Source organism: Vanacampus margaritifer, chromosome 4, assembly GCF_051991255.1.
Source record: "Vanacampus margaritifer isolate UIUO_Vmar chromosome 4, RoL_Vmar_1.0, whole genome shotgun sequence".
Classification (NCBI taxonomy): Eukaryota; Metazoa; Chordata; class Actinopteri; order Syngnathiformes; family Syngnathidae; genus Vanacampus; species Vanacampus margaritifer.
The window spans coordinates 31,610,241-31,624,192 of record NC_135435.1 but is presented as its reverse complement, the minus strand read 5'-3'; the positions used below and the strand labels follow the sequence as shown (position 1 = coordinate 31,624,192).

The 13,952-nt window shown below is 40.0% G+C and overlaps 1 protein-coding gene across 3 annotated transcripts in view; it reads left to right on the top strand.

The window, feature by feature from the left end:
• Positions 1-13,952, top strand: part of LOC144050810 (neural-cadherin) — a 219,107-nt gene that overhangs the window by 159,412 nt on the left and 45,743 nt on the right. For 2 of the 3 annotated variants that reach the window (XM_077564418.1, XM_077564421.1), the window contains exons 26-27: positions 1,145-1,380; positions 2,041-2,321. In XM_077564418.1, coding sequence (XP_077420544.1) covers positions 1,145-1,380; positions 2,041-2,321 — 517 coding nt within the window. The remainder of the gene's footprint in view (positions 1-1,144; positions 1,381-2,040; positions 2,322-13,952) is intronic. The other variant, XM_077564419.1, reaches the window with a different exon arrangement.

The window sequence follows — 13,952 nt, the reverse complement described above, 5'->3', positions numbered from 1 at the left end:
TGATTGGAAATTAAGCTGCTAAATTGTCCGGAGTGTAATCACCTTGAGCTGGCACATTTACATATTCGCACACACATGCACACACAAACATTCCAAACAACAAGAAGCCTTTTTCAATAATTCATCCATATAGCTTTGGTTTTATTGAATTCAAATGTTTTCCGAAATGGCTTTGCTTCAACACGAGTGCAATTGGTGCTCCAGCATGAGAGAGATTGCTTCCTGTGATGTTTTTTTTTTAAGTCAAAAAGTTTCTTTACCATATGTTTTATGTGGCCCAACTCGTCGAAACACGACATTGTGATTTATAATGCGTTTGCGGAGAATGAATTAAGCAGCAAAATCCGTCTCAGGGGGCAGCCATTTTGCAAATGTCACATGACCAAACCCAGAAAACAGGTGAGCACTGATTGGTTGTTAGCTGACCCCTTTCATACTGTGATGTCATGTTTAGTCGACAGCAAGTGACAAAATGGCCGCCCCTGAGATAGATGTTTTTTTTATTGAGACGAAATGTGTCCAATGAATTTTTTACTTGAAATAGACTTCTTCTTTTTTTTTTACTCTTTGACTGCCAAAAACGTTAAATAACGTTTAGTAAAATCCTATGGAGGAGTGCCAAAGACGTTAAAAGACGTTTTTTTTTTCAAAACAGAGGTGAAACTAACCATTTTCTATTGTTGATTACTCAAAAACGGAATAAGGTAGAAACAAACTTTTTTTTCTGATGAAAGATGACAGTCCAATCTTTCATTTGGTAGTATGTGTGTTTCCATAGTCCAAACACATAATTTTCTGTGGACCTTGAAAGATCAGTCAAAATGCTTAAAATCGGCTGGCACCCACGGCATCCCTTTTCTGAAAACGTCTGGCAGTCAAAGAGTTAAAGAAAAGTAAATTTCTCATCGTCACGTTCCTTTTTTTTCTTTCAAAAATGTATGTGATATTTAATTGGTGTTTGAGTGAATAAGGGAAAAAAACTTTCTTTGCATCACATTCCGCCTTTTTATCAAACACATTCTTGTTCTTGTAACGATTACATGTTTAATTGCCGTTTGAATTATTAGGGGGAAAAGTAGAACTTCCTTCTCGTTAGATTGCGTCTTTTGAATGTCATTTTTTTTTTTTTGTCAACGCGTGTCAGACATGACGGCCAAGGAGTTCATGGAGCCGCGGGGCAAGCAGCGCAGCCGTTACGAGCTGCTGTCCGACTTCCTGTCAGAGATGTTGTCGGTGTCGGCGCCCGACGTCAACGTCTTCGGCCTGAGCGACGTCCCCGGCCGCATGCTGGACGTGCGCTTCGCCGTGCGCGCGGGCGGCAGCGCCACCTTCCTGCAGCCCGAGAAGATGCATGGATATTTGGCGGCACACAAACAGAAGGTCGGTTGGATCATGATGGCAAGTGGGACTTGAAATGAAAAATAATAGTGATAATACAACAAATGTAAAATTACGTAAAATTACGCAAAATGCTAAGCTAACCTAGCAGTCAGATCAATGTACTATAACAGCAGCTGGAAAAACTAACTTGAAGCATTAACCCTGACTTAAAACCTGACCTTTAAACTCAAACTGTGACTTGAAAGCCTACTTTGAAAACCTTGCAACTGCAAGAGCGCGAGTCATGCTTTGCAATACTATAAGAGTAAATGTGGGATCACTTCTGTACATTTATTCTAACAAAAGCCCCATTTTGAAACTGTAACACTGGTTTGAAACCTTAAACTAGTCTCCAAACTCTGTTTTAAAATACTATTAGTGTCTTGAAACCCCAATTTGAAAACCTAGCATGAACCACCAGTCTCGACTTGAAACCCTACTTTGATCATCAAAACCCTAAAATTGTTTTCAAACCCCAACCTGGCTAGAAACGCCACTTCCAAACCACAACCCTGGCTTCAAACCATCATTTTTCAACCTTAACCCTAAATTCATTCCCCATCCTGGCAGCGGCGCAGACGACGTCATATCTTAAACCCAGAGTTCTGCTTTTTGATTTTCTAGGGACAGAAATGACTTCCGTGTTTGCCTTCCTTGCAGCTTCAGTCCTTCCTGCAGGTGCGAGTCTACCAAGTGCGTGTGGATGAGTGCCCGCAGTCGGAGTGCGGCGGCGGGGCGGGCGGCTGCGCCAACGCGGTAGACGTCCGAGACACGCCCACGGTGGTGGACTGCGGCTCCATGAGTTTGGTGACGGTCACGGTGGAGGCGGCCGCCGTCTGCGCCTGCCCGGGTCGCCAGCAGATTCATCAGCCCTGCGACGCTTACCCCGTCAACCCCTGCTTCAATGGGGGCGTGTGCGTGGACACCCAGCATGGCTACAGGTTAGTGGCGGCCTTGTGGCTTATTTCAATTAGAGTAATGGACTTTCTTTTTTTTTTTTTTGCTTTGTGGGTTTTTATTTCCTGGATTTTTTTTTCTAGCCTTTCTGTCGATTTCTATTGTGCCAGATGGTAGTTGTCGAATAAAACTTGCAATCGTACGACACATACGCACATTGTGTGTGCGTGCTTGACCAGATGTGTTGCACACTTTTATTTCCTCTGCGGATTCCTTGTTGTAGTTGTTTTATTTATTTCTATTGTACAAGGCAGCGGTTTGACAGAAAAACAGCAAGAGGAACAATAGCATTAACCATGATAGTATGTGTCTAAGACTCCCATTAACTATATCTCTTTGACTGCCAGACGTTTTCAGAAAAGGGATGCCGTGGGTGCCAGCCGATTTTAAGCATTTTGACTGATCTTTCAAGGTCCACAGAAAATTATGTGTTTGGACTATGGAAACACACATACTACCAAATGAAAGATTGGACTGTCATCTTTCATCAGAAAAAAAAAGTTTGTTTCTACCTTATTCAGTTTTTGAGTAATCAACAATAGAAAATGGTTAGTTTCACCTCTGTTTTGAAAAAAAAACGTCTTTTAACATCTTTGGCACTCCTCCATAGGATTTTACTAAACGTTATTTAACGTTTTTGGCAGTCAAAGAGATATTGAGTTTATGGATTATTTCCATTCTTTTTATTTATTTATTCTGAGAACGGTGGTTGCCTTGGAGTTTTTTTTTTTTTTTTTGTACTGTATGGATTATATCTTATCCTTCTGCTTTTTCACAGCAAGCGCCGAGCTTATGAAAGAGCGCTTTACCGCATTGTCATGCGTTTGCAGAATACATTTCGTTGACGCATTGGTGAGTGGCAAATGTCAGTGTAATTATAATCACAAAAGCGGAGCCCCCTGTGGTCAGCGCTCGCCAGCGCACCTTTTTGTCGCAGAAACTTGCTGGCCTGCTACGCCGCACACACATCAATAATTCATAGCAAGTCATCAAGTCCTGAGCGGTTGCCACTTTTGTCTGGAATTAGACGGACCCTCACAGCCGCCCGCAAACAAATGCCACCAGCGGCTCGGAGGCCATGGCGAGCATGTCAACATGTGATTAGAGGGGGCTTATGGGTAATGGAGTCCATCAAAAACAAGCAGGGAAGACTCTCAGACCAGGATGCGACACAGGATACAATTTTCATACACTGCTGAAGCAGCGCGTGGCTCATCATCCGAGGAGGTCTTGTCGGAACACCTTGCGTCAAGTGAGAAATTTGTCGCCATGGAAACACTCTAGTGTAGTGCTATACAGTTTTCTATTTCTTTTATTGTGCTTTGGAGCGCAAGTAATTCTTCCTGGCAACAAATATGACCAACTTGTAGTGATGGACAAATGAAGCTTGATGAAAGCTTCATGAAGCAATTGTGATATTTTTGGACTCCTCCAGATGGCACTCAAGATGCAGTGGAAATGTCATCAGTTTTCATTGCACTAGCATTTATAATGAAACCAAGAGCACCATCTGGAGGAGTAAAACTTATTGTAAGTGCTTCATGAGGCTTCATGTTTCCCATCACTACATAACATTGTTGGGCATTACGGTTTGAACGACTTTTTTGTAGTCAACTTTAACTCTTTGACTGCCAGACGTTTTCAGAAAAGGGATGCCGTGGGTGCCAGCCGATTTAAGCATTTTGACTGATCTTTCAAGGTCCACAGAAAATTATGTGTTTGGACTATGGAAACACACATACTACCAAATGAAAGATTGGACTCTCATCTTTCATCAGAAAAAAAAAAGTTTGTTTCTACCTTATTCCGTTTTTGAGTAATCAACAATAGAAAATGGTTAGTTTCACCTCTGTTTTGAAACAAACGTCTTTTAACGTCTTTGGCACTCCTCCATAGGATTTTACTAAACGTTATTTAACGTTTTTGGCAGGCAAAGAGTTAATGTGGTGAACGTCGAGTTGAAATCAATCGAGAAGATCATTGACATATCTATAGCACGGTACAACGGTCGCAAATGTCGCTTTCAGTGTTGTGTTTTTGGTGCCCGTTGCATCGTATGATTTCGACGACGATTAAAGTCATCGTTATCATAGAGCTGTTGTGTTTGTGTTGAGTTTCACTTTGTGCCTTGACTACGATACATTTCTTAAGACTAGCGGCGATCGGAATCACCCAAGCTAGCAAGGCTAGCTGCTATGCCCGTCCTCAGCTAGGTTATTTTGGTACTCTGGGACCTGCATGGACGCATGAAGACTATGTCTTCTTGTTGACTGGACATTTTGTCAGACTCTGGCAAAGGCAGCAGCAGATGGTCCATATGAAAACGAGATACAAAAACACATGATAAGCCATTATTTGACTTCAAGCTTCAAACGTTGATGCAGAGTAGTCGACTAATCGCTTCAACCTCTACGGGGTATATACCACGGAGGAGGCGGGACTTCCCACTTCCTGGTTTTCACACACCAGCGTTGTTTCCGTTTCCTGTTTGCGACGTGTGGGCGCGCGTTCCAGTTCTGGCGCTTTCGCCTTTGTGCTCCTCGGTCGCTCGTTCCCGTCGATGGGTGCGAGCGTGTAATGTGTCTGTCTCAGTTGTCCGAAGCGTTTCAGAGAGTTGAGACACACTGGGTGCGCAGGGGTGGGGGTGCGAGTGTTGGAACGCGGCCATCGGTGGCCGGAAACAACGCTGATTTGTCAATTTGACAAGTCGGAAGTCCGTGGCATCACAAACACGCATGCTTGTTTTTCCCGATGTTGCTGTTTTGGGAGTGATTTCATTTGCTCATGCCAATCTCCCTGTAAAGTCCGCTTGCCCTGCATCACTTTGGAAGTAAACGTCATTGTGAGGGAAATTGGTTGGAGCTCATTTTAGATTTTTATTTGTAATAGGCTTTGGGACACAAATGAAAATGTCCCACAAATTCTGCCAAGCAACAAACGCAACCAAGAGCAATTTTGACAATAATACGTAGAGCCAGCAGATGGCCTTTTCTCTCCCGCACCCTTTTTCTTCTTCTGGAAATTCAATAAAAAAGCGAGTCTTGGTGCTGCCCAATGACATTTTGCCTGCTTTTTGAACGTGTCCAAAGTTTTGCACTCAAGGTCTGCGAGTCTTTTAGGTCCCAGCAGAGCGCTTTGTGTGCTTCTGGCTGCCTGTCTCGCCACTGAGGCTTCAAAGTGCGACTGGGCACTATTTAAATGACATTTTTAACAATAAATGTGTATAATGTGTGTGCGTGTGTGAGGCCCTTCATGCTGTTTATCCAGAAAGTCGTCCTTGCGACCAGTCAGCCATTGTCACCGGCCTTGAGTTGTGCCCCTCAGGGACTTTTAGCGCCAACAAACACTGAAGCTCCTGCATAATGCTGCCAGCTTTGACTTTTGAGCACTTTTTAGATGGAAAAGCCATCACTGGGGTGGACTTCATATCCGGAAACGGCATCATGACTTATTATATCAAATCATCATACGCCAAAGTTCCATCTGATAGACAACACAATCAAATTGCTCCCATTTTTCCCACAGCGTTCACATTTGGCGCTCGGTAGAATTTGAGGAGCAAAATCATGTTTAAGCGCAGAGCTCATTAATAAAAACACAAATAAATTCATGAAATGAGCCAGTTAGACTCAGTATGGCGCAAAATATTAAAATTGCAAAAACGCCTAAATAAAGAACAAGGAATGTCAAAGTGCTCAAATGAAACCAAAAAACAATTTTCAGGTTTATTGCTAGGCAACATTTTTGGGGGTTCGCCCTATTTAATGCATAGACCAACTAAACTCCTAAAAATAGCTATAAAACATATCTTTTTTAAGAGTTACTATTTTTATTATTATTATTGGCCAAACAAAGTCAGTATGGCCAAATTCTGTCACTGCTAAAACTGAGCCAAAAGCAGTATGACGCAAAACAGTAATGTTGCTATCCAATTTCTATGCACTTTAGCGCCACCTGCTGACTCTGGCGTTACCCCATCGAATGCAGATTAGCCACCTGCGTCGTAAATGTTTCTTTGTGTAAATTACCTGCTTGATTAGGTGCCAAAAGCCCAAGAGACCGTTTCCCCAAACAGCACGTTTCTGTCTACAATGTCAAAACACAAATATGCAAATGACTCCACGGGGGGCGGGATTAAAAACGCGGACTGGCAACAATTGGATATTTATTCACATTTAGGACTCCCCGATGGTCGCTTATTGCTCAACCCCCTGCCAGCTATTCAAATGCACCCCTGCTTCCGGAGGATTCCCTCGCCGCCATCATGCCGCTGCCCGACGCTGCAGGTGATCAGCCGCTAATTGTTCGCCATCATCGCAGATGGTTTGCGAGGGGAGGACATTTTTCCACAAACTTCTACAAAGTATCTCCGGGTGACCTATATTTACAACTTAAATTGTTATATTAGTTCCATGAAATTGAAAACGTTTATTCCGAACAGTCTATTTGTTAGTGTTTCCTGTGGATCTTAGATATATATTTTTTGTCCAATCAGATTTCAGCTTGTATTTGTTGCCATGACAATCTAATCTGCCCAGGACCATTTCAGCAATGGGACAATTCTTCCTCATTTTTCGCGGTGCGATGCCAGGGAGTCGGGGGCGGCGTGTGATCCCAGGGAACGTATTCTTTTTGTTGTTGTTGTTCTAGAATAAAGTGTAATGGCACATCCACTACAGTAGGTGGCAGTGGCGCTTTAATTGTCAGAGAATGCGACAAACAACAATTTTTTAGACAAATGATACTATTTATAGTTGTGGTGGTGAATGTGTGTGTGGGGAGGGGGGGGGGGGGGGCATGAAATATTGTCTTCTTCCTGGGGAGTGGCGTAACAAAAAGCAGATGTGAAACACGGGTCAAAAACATCGTTGCCAAGGTTATATGTGAATATTTTGGGAAAACAAGAAAAAATGAACTTTTTAGCAATCACGAAGGTCAATTTTTTATTGACTTTGTGATTTTAAACAAAATGGTAACTATGCTATTAAGTTAACCTTGTATATTTTTTATGCATAATAAAATCCTTTGTTTAGGAAAATCTCGTAAAAAGTGCAATGATCAGAAAACATGCTCTTTTTTATAATTCGCTTTGGGAAAATTCTTTCTTTTCAGTATTCCACATTTTCCAAGAAAGCATTCCCAAATGAATGCAAAGAACTTCAAATGTATTAGTCGTTCCTCACATATTTCTCAACCAATTCCATATATTCCACTTCAAAGTGTTAAGCTTATTCAATACATCTTGTGAACTATTTTTCACATTCCAATAATTCCGCCTTTTTTTTTTTAGAATTTCACATTTTCTACACTAAAATGAGAACAAATGTGACATATAGCCTCCAGTACTTCCTCCTTCCACATTCCTCAGTTGATTAAACCCATTCCAATTTCCAATTGTTCTGCTCATTCACAATATTTGTTTTCCATTCAATATTTGTTTTCTATTTTGCTTTGTGTTAGCTTACCTACGTGAACATGTTAGCATTTGTGAGGGCGTTCCTTCCCTACACTTCAAAGAAAGGACGAAATCAACCAGCATCACGGTATGGACTGTGTTCCCTTTTTTTTATTTTTATTATTATTCTTTTGAAATTCTACGCCCCGGGGCCACACAACCCCTGCCCCTCCACCACTGTTGCATCACATTTCGATACTTCTGTAGCAAAGGGTTACGCAGACAACTAATTAGCTTCTTTGCTTGTCAGAAGACGACGTAAATACTCGCTGGCATCGGCACATCTTCAAAACAAACATTTCATCTCCGGGCGTGAATCTGTTTTTTAAAAAATTTTCTCCTTGGCTTGGAAGTGAATTGTTAATCAAGAGCTCGCTGCTGGACGTCAACAATGTATGTTAGATGGAGAGCTCTTTATTTCATCATGGCGCTTGAGAAGCGTGAGAGAAGAGTTGGCATCTTGTGTCTGCTTTAATTGCTTTCAAAGAGGCCTTCACACGCTCCATTAGACACGTGAAAGGCGTGCGACAACGCCACTATTACGCTAAATGCATCCTCTTGTCTTCACACTGAGGACTTTGCTTTGAGTTCTTGGTGCAGAGGTAGCAAAAGCACACAAACTCTGCACTAAAATAAAGAAAGAAATTAAAAAGACTCGTAGAAGTACTGATTGAAGTCCTGTTCTAACATAAAAGTTAAAAAATAAAGTCCGGAATATGCATTTTTAATGTCAACAAGAGAATTCAATTTTTTGTAGAAATTGCATGTGAATGCTGAATACTGAAATGCTGTGTGGAATTAATTGAAAGGAAAATCGGAGACTTTAATTCGGCTCAAATCTGTCACGAAACATGGAAAGAGGAAGTAAATACACAAAATCTCTCTCTAAAATGTAGGACTTTTGCTGCGAGCGTGCGATTTTTCCGAAGATGACAAATAATTCCCTAGCTGTCGAATGAGCCCAACCATTTAAGGTTCAAATGGATGAGTTGGTCAAGAAATGTGGAAGTATCCTTGAGCAAGATACTGAACCCCCCCAGATGCTCCTGATGCTGTGGCATCAGTAGGTCAATGAGTAGTCAAATGTAAAGTGCTTTAAGGGCCTTGTAAGGTGAAGGAGAAGCGCTAATAAATCAAGTAGCATTTAGTAGACTTGTTTGTCACTAGGGATGGGAATCGATTGGAATGAAGCATTTCTGATTTGAATATCGGTGAAGATGGGCGATGCTGCCATCCAGTCATCGACCGTGGAATTACACCCCAAAAAACTGGAGGCAGAACAAAATGACTGGAGATTAGTGATGCACCGAATTTTCGGCCACTGAAAATATTTGGCTGAAAATGGCAAAAAATAGCCGTTTTTAGGATTCGGACGAAATAAAATGAAAGCCGAAAGAATATAGCTGAAATAGGATGTTGCAAAAAACGCCGCAAGCAAGCGTCTGTTTCAATTAATCAGCGAACTTGAAAACGTCCACTTTTTCACCGGCCTTGCTAAATACTTTAGCTAATGCTAGCACTATTGCAGTATCCACAGTTTGAAACACAAAAACACTTACCGCTGTCTCCTGGTGGCTACAGAACCTGTAGGACACCAAGCGTGTGACTTTGCAGTCCGTTCCCGAAGCCGATGAGCTGGTGCGAACAAATGTATGAATTTATTTTTCAACGTTGGTGAATATGTGAATGTGCGGATTTTAAGTGTGCCGCACCGTGTGCCGCTCCAAATACAAACGCGTTATCCGAATCGTACGCATCCGTGCCGCCCGTGCCAATTACATTGACTATGAAGTGCAATTGCACCGCCAGAAAATGGCCAACATGTCTGCGGTGTGGACGCATTCCAATTTATATTGTGCTTTGTTAAAATGCCAGTGGTAAATAAATCTTTTATATTTTTTAATTAATATTATCATTTTAATTAATTATAACAGGGATGTGATTTTTCCGCTAATTCGCGGAATTCCGCTTTTTTTTTTATCTCCCCCCCCAAAAAAAAAAAATCCGATTATTTTTTTTTTTTTTTTTTTTTTTTTTTTGTATTTCATTGTGTATGCACATGACTCCGACAGATAACATCTTCTGCTATAACAAAGACATTTGTGGTATGCTCTAATATGAGTTACTTTTCATTTGGTCATGATACAATTATTTGTTCATGAAATTTGAACTCTTCAACATTATTTATGTGTTAACTTAGTAATCACATGAGTTAGATATGATGATATTCTCAGTGATAGTTTTTAAAAGCAAAGGCAGTCCAATGTTTTTGAATGTGACTGATTTTGAGTTGACTAAAACTGCCATTTTATATGGGATAGTTCAATATACATTGAAAATTGATGCTGTTGTTTTGTCTATTTCTTTGTCATGTGAGTGCATTGAAAGTACTTAAAAACACGGAAAACCCATGAGCTCCGGGGGGCCACAGCCCCCCTTGTCCCCCCACCAGGGCGCTGCCCTGGACCTAGCTGGGTGCCAGCGGCCCCCAGACCCCCGGCTAAATTTTCAGATAATTTCACTTTGGTCAAATCACATCCCTGTTATAATAAATGCAATGATTGCATGATGATGCATTTCTCATTTTCGGTTTCGGCCAAAACTGTCGCTGCATCTCCGCTAAACATTACAAAGTGGATGTAGTTGTTTGTCTTCTTCTTCTTCTTCTTGCTCTTTCAGTAGAACTCAGGCCTGTTGTGGCACAACCTGGTACTACACTGAAGGAACACAAACGCTAAAGTCCAACTTGCCTGTATCCTGTATGGACCCCTAAAAAAAGAAAAGAAAAAGAAAGCATTTCTGCAATACAAAGGATGACACGGCAACACACCTGTGTCCCCCTTTTGTCTAAAATGCAGATGCGACGGATAAAATCTTCCGACTGTGTTGCGGTCCACACACAAGCAAGAAAAAGGCAACAATGAAAGGGAGAAAATGAAACCTAATCACGTTGCTTGTTCCAGTAAAACATTCCAGCTGCGTCTGTATGCTGAGTGTAATTACATCTCTCTTTTAATTAAACTTCATCCATATTTGCATAACACTCATTAGAGGGGGGAAAAAAATGAGAAAATGCGGCCAACAACTTTCCGCCGTTGACGGGCAAATTGCATGTAAAAGATCTTTGGGGGGGTTTGTTCAGTTTAGTTTAGTTTAGCGTAGGGAGCTTGAGAACATTTGCCGTAATTAGTGTGAAACAAAAGCTTCATTTTCCGTTTGTTTGACTGCGGCTGGAATTGAAGAGTTAGCGTAGCAACGTAATGAAGCGCTAACAACAACATCAACACCACTGCACATAATTTTCTACATTGCTGCGCCGTCGTCTTTCATTTCATTCAAACTCTCTCACAAGAACAACATGGGGTGACAAAAAAAAGATGGGGCAATTGTCAGTGCTTATAATAAGTCTACACACCCCTGATCAAATGCCAGGTGTTTGTGATATGCAAAAATCAGACTAAGATGAATTGTTCCAAAACTTTTTCCACCATAATGTGACCTATAATCTGTATAACTCAATTGAGGAAAAATAAAACACACAACACACACAATGTGGTTGCACAAGTGTGCACACCCTCATAACTAAGACCAGGGCTGTGATTCAAATGAACAAATCATGTTTAATCTCATGCAGTAACTGGGAATGGGGAAAACTGCCACTATTTCAAATAGTATATAAAGTTAAAGTTTTGTGCTAACAGTGACTGTTATTTGTAACCGTTCACAATTCTCTCTGTCTCAACGAAAGCTCCAACTAATCAGTTGTTCTAGTGAACTTTCTGTGACGTTTTGCTTTCCATTCTAGCAGAAACCTGAAGGCTTTGGGCTAATACTAAAATATTTGGAAAATTTCACAATATTTATTATTAGCCTGTTTTTTTCTAATCATTTTGCACGACCTCTAATTTCCCCCCCAACATTTTACACTTTGGTTTTCACAATTTTCTGTGATTTTTGTGACACATTTCCATTTACAATTGGACACAGTGACTAAAAAAATAGCACAGATTTTCCCCCTCATTCATTTGGGATGATTTTCACGCATTTATAGCGTTTAATTTTAAATGAGCACCACTTTTTATTTTCCCTTTTTGACAATTATGACAATTTGTGTTCCTTCATACAATTTTCCCCAATTTTTATACGACAATTTTCCGCTTTTTTCTTCATTTTCCATGGCTTGCTGACAAAAAAACTGTCTTTTAAAAAGAACTTTTTAATGACAATGTTAAGATTTTTTTAATTTTTTTTTTTAAATCAATTCTCAGTTAAATGTGTCAAGTTTTCAATGAGTGTTCACTAGATAGATTCTGTAGCTCCAGTATTTAAGCCCCAGCGACAGTGTAAGCGGTCTGGCTGTGTGTACTGTATCTCTGTCATTGTGTGTACAAAATATGTGCAACACACAGGAGACTTTAATACGCGCACACACACACACAAGTCATTGAGCATATGTGGTGGTAAAAGTTAATTTGAGTGCACAGCTTGGTTTAATTAGAAGCAGCTGGAAAAAGGTTAAAAAAGGAGGGCGGGATGATGCGATTGCTCGTGCACGACATCCACATCAAGACCACCCCAGATAATCCCGGGATTACACACACACGCGCACTCAAACACAAAATGTCATCCGTACAAACCGACTGAATTAACGGTCCTCATCTGTTTCCACATTGTTGCTAAATCCCTCGCATCATGGATGCTGCTTACATTTAGTCATTGTTGCTTAACTATAGTGTGCATTTCTAAGCGTTTTTACAATATACAGGCAAATCCAAAATTATATTTGCATGTTTTATTTTGATTGTGTTCCTTGATTTATTTACTTTCATCATTATAATTATTTCCGTTTTTAATTTGAAAACATGTTTTGGGGTGTTGATGACATGAATTTTGCAAGGGACGGATGTATGAATATGATGAAAATTATGTTTTACTTTTAGTCTACACATGCATATTTTTTATGAATTATATACAGTCATTTTTTCCCCAAAATGTTTTTTAATACTTTACATGTACATACGTGTATTTTGCTTTTACTTTTTTATATTAATGATGAGCACTGTGTGGATTGTTCTCTTAATATTGTGAGCACACGCATTAAAAAAAAACAAAATAGCCAAAAATATATAATGCAAAAAAAGGGTACAAATTTGATTCATTTAACTTGTCCTGCTTTTATTATTATTATTATTATTATTATTATTATTATTATTATTATTATTATTATCTTGATTATTATTATATATTTTTTTCTCCTTTCTTATTTGTGGCTGATGTAGTTCTTGGAGTATTTTTATTTCTTGAAGAAAAAAAGCTTTTATAACTTTTTAACATTTTAAAGACCTCCTCAATCAAGAACATCCTCGGAAGAACATCTCCCAGCCATAAAAAATTGAAACAAAACGAAAAAACGACCCAAAAAAGTAGATGGGAAACAAACAAAGATAGTTGTCTTGTTGTCTGTAATAAAACATTATCAAATCCTGTAGTTCACAATAATGGTGAATGAGTCGGCATTCTGACAGCTCCGTGACATCTGCGATGAACTTTACACACAGTCAAAGGTAAACGCCGCTGCTCAGAGCGCAGGAAGAATGAAAAAGAAGAAGAAGAAAAGCCGACGAGAGCTCGTCAAGTCAGAGACGAGACGCGGCACGTCAGCGGCGGACGGAGAAAATTGCAAAGACGGGTTGGAGGGAAAAGTTATGGACGAGGTAAAAGGACGGGAAAGGAAGCGCAAAAGCGAGTGTGACGGACAAGAGAAGTCATGCTTCAAAGAATTCACACCAAAAAAAATGATGGAAAGCGTCAAGAAGAAGCTAACAACCGCTGGAGAATAAGATGAAAGTATACCCGGCCTATAATTGTTTGGATTTTTCATTGTAGTTTAGATTTTATTTCATTTGGACTTTTTTTTTTAAGTTTAAATTGGTTTGTAGAATGAGTTTGTTGGTTTTTATCTTGGCAAAAAAAAAAAATGTCTACAAATCTATATCGTCCTGTTTTTTTCTTTCTATTTTGTCGAAATGCTTTATTTTGGTTTAGATTTGGTTAGTTTTAGTATTAGTTTTATTTTATTTATTTTTTATATTGAGTCAAGTGCAAGGTAAATGATGTATTGTGTAATATACAATTCTGTCACGACTGTTAGCTGCTAGGA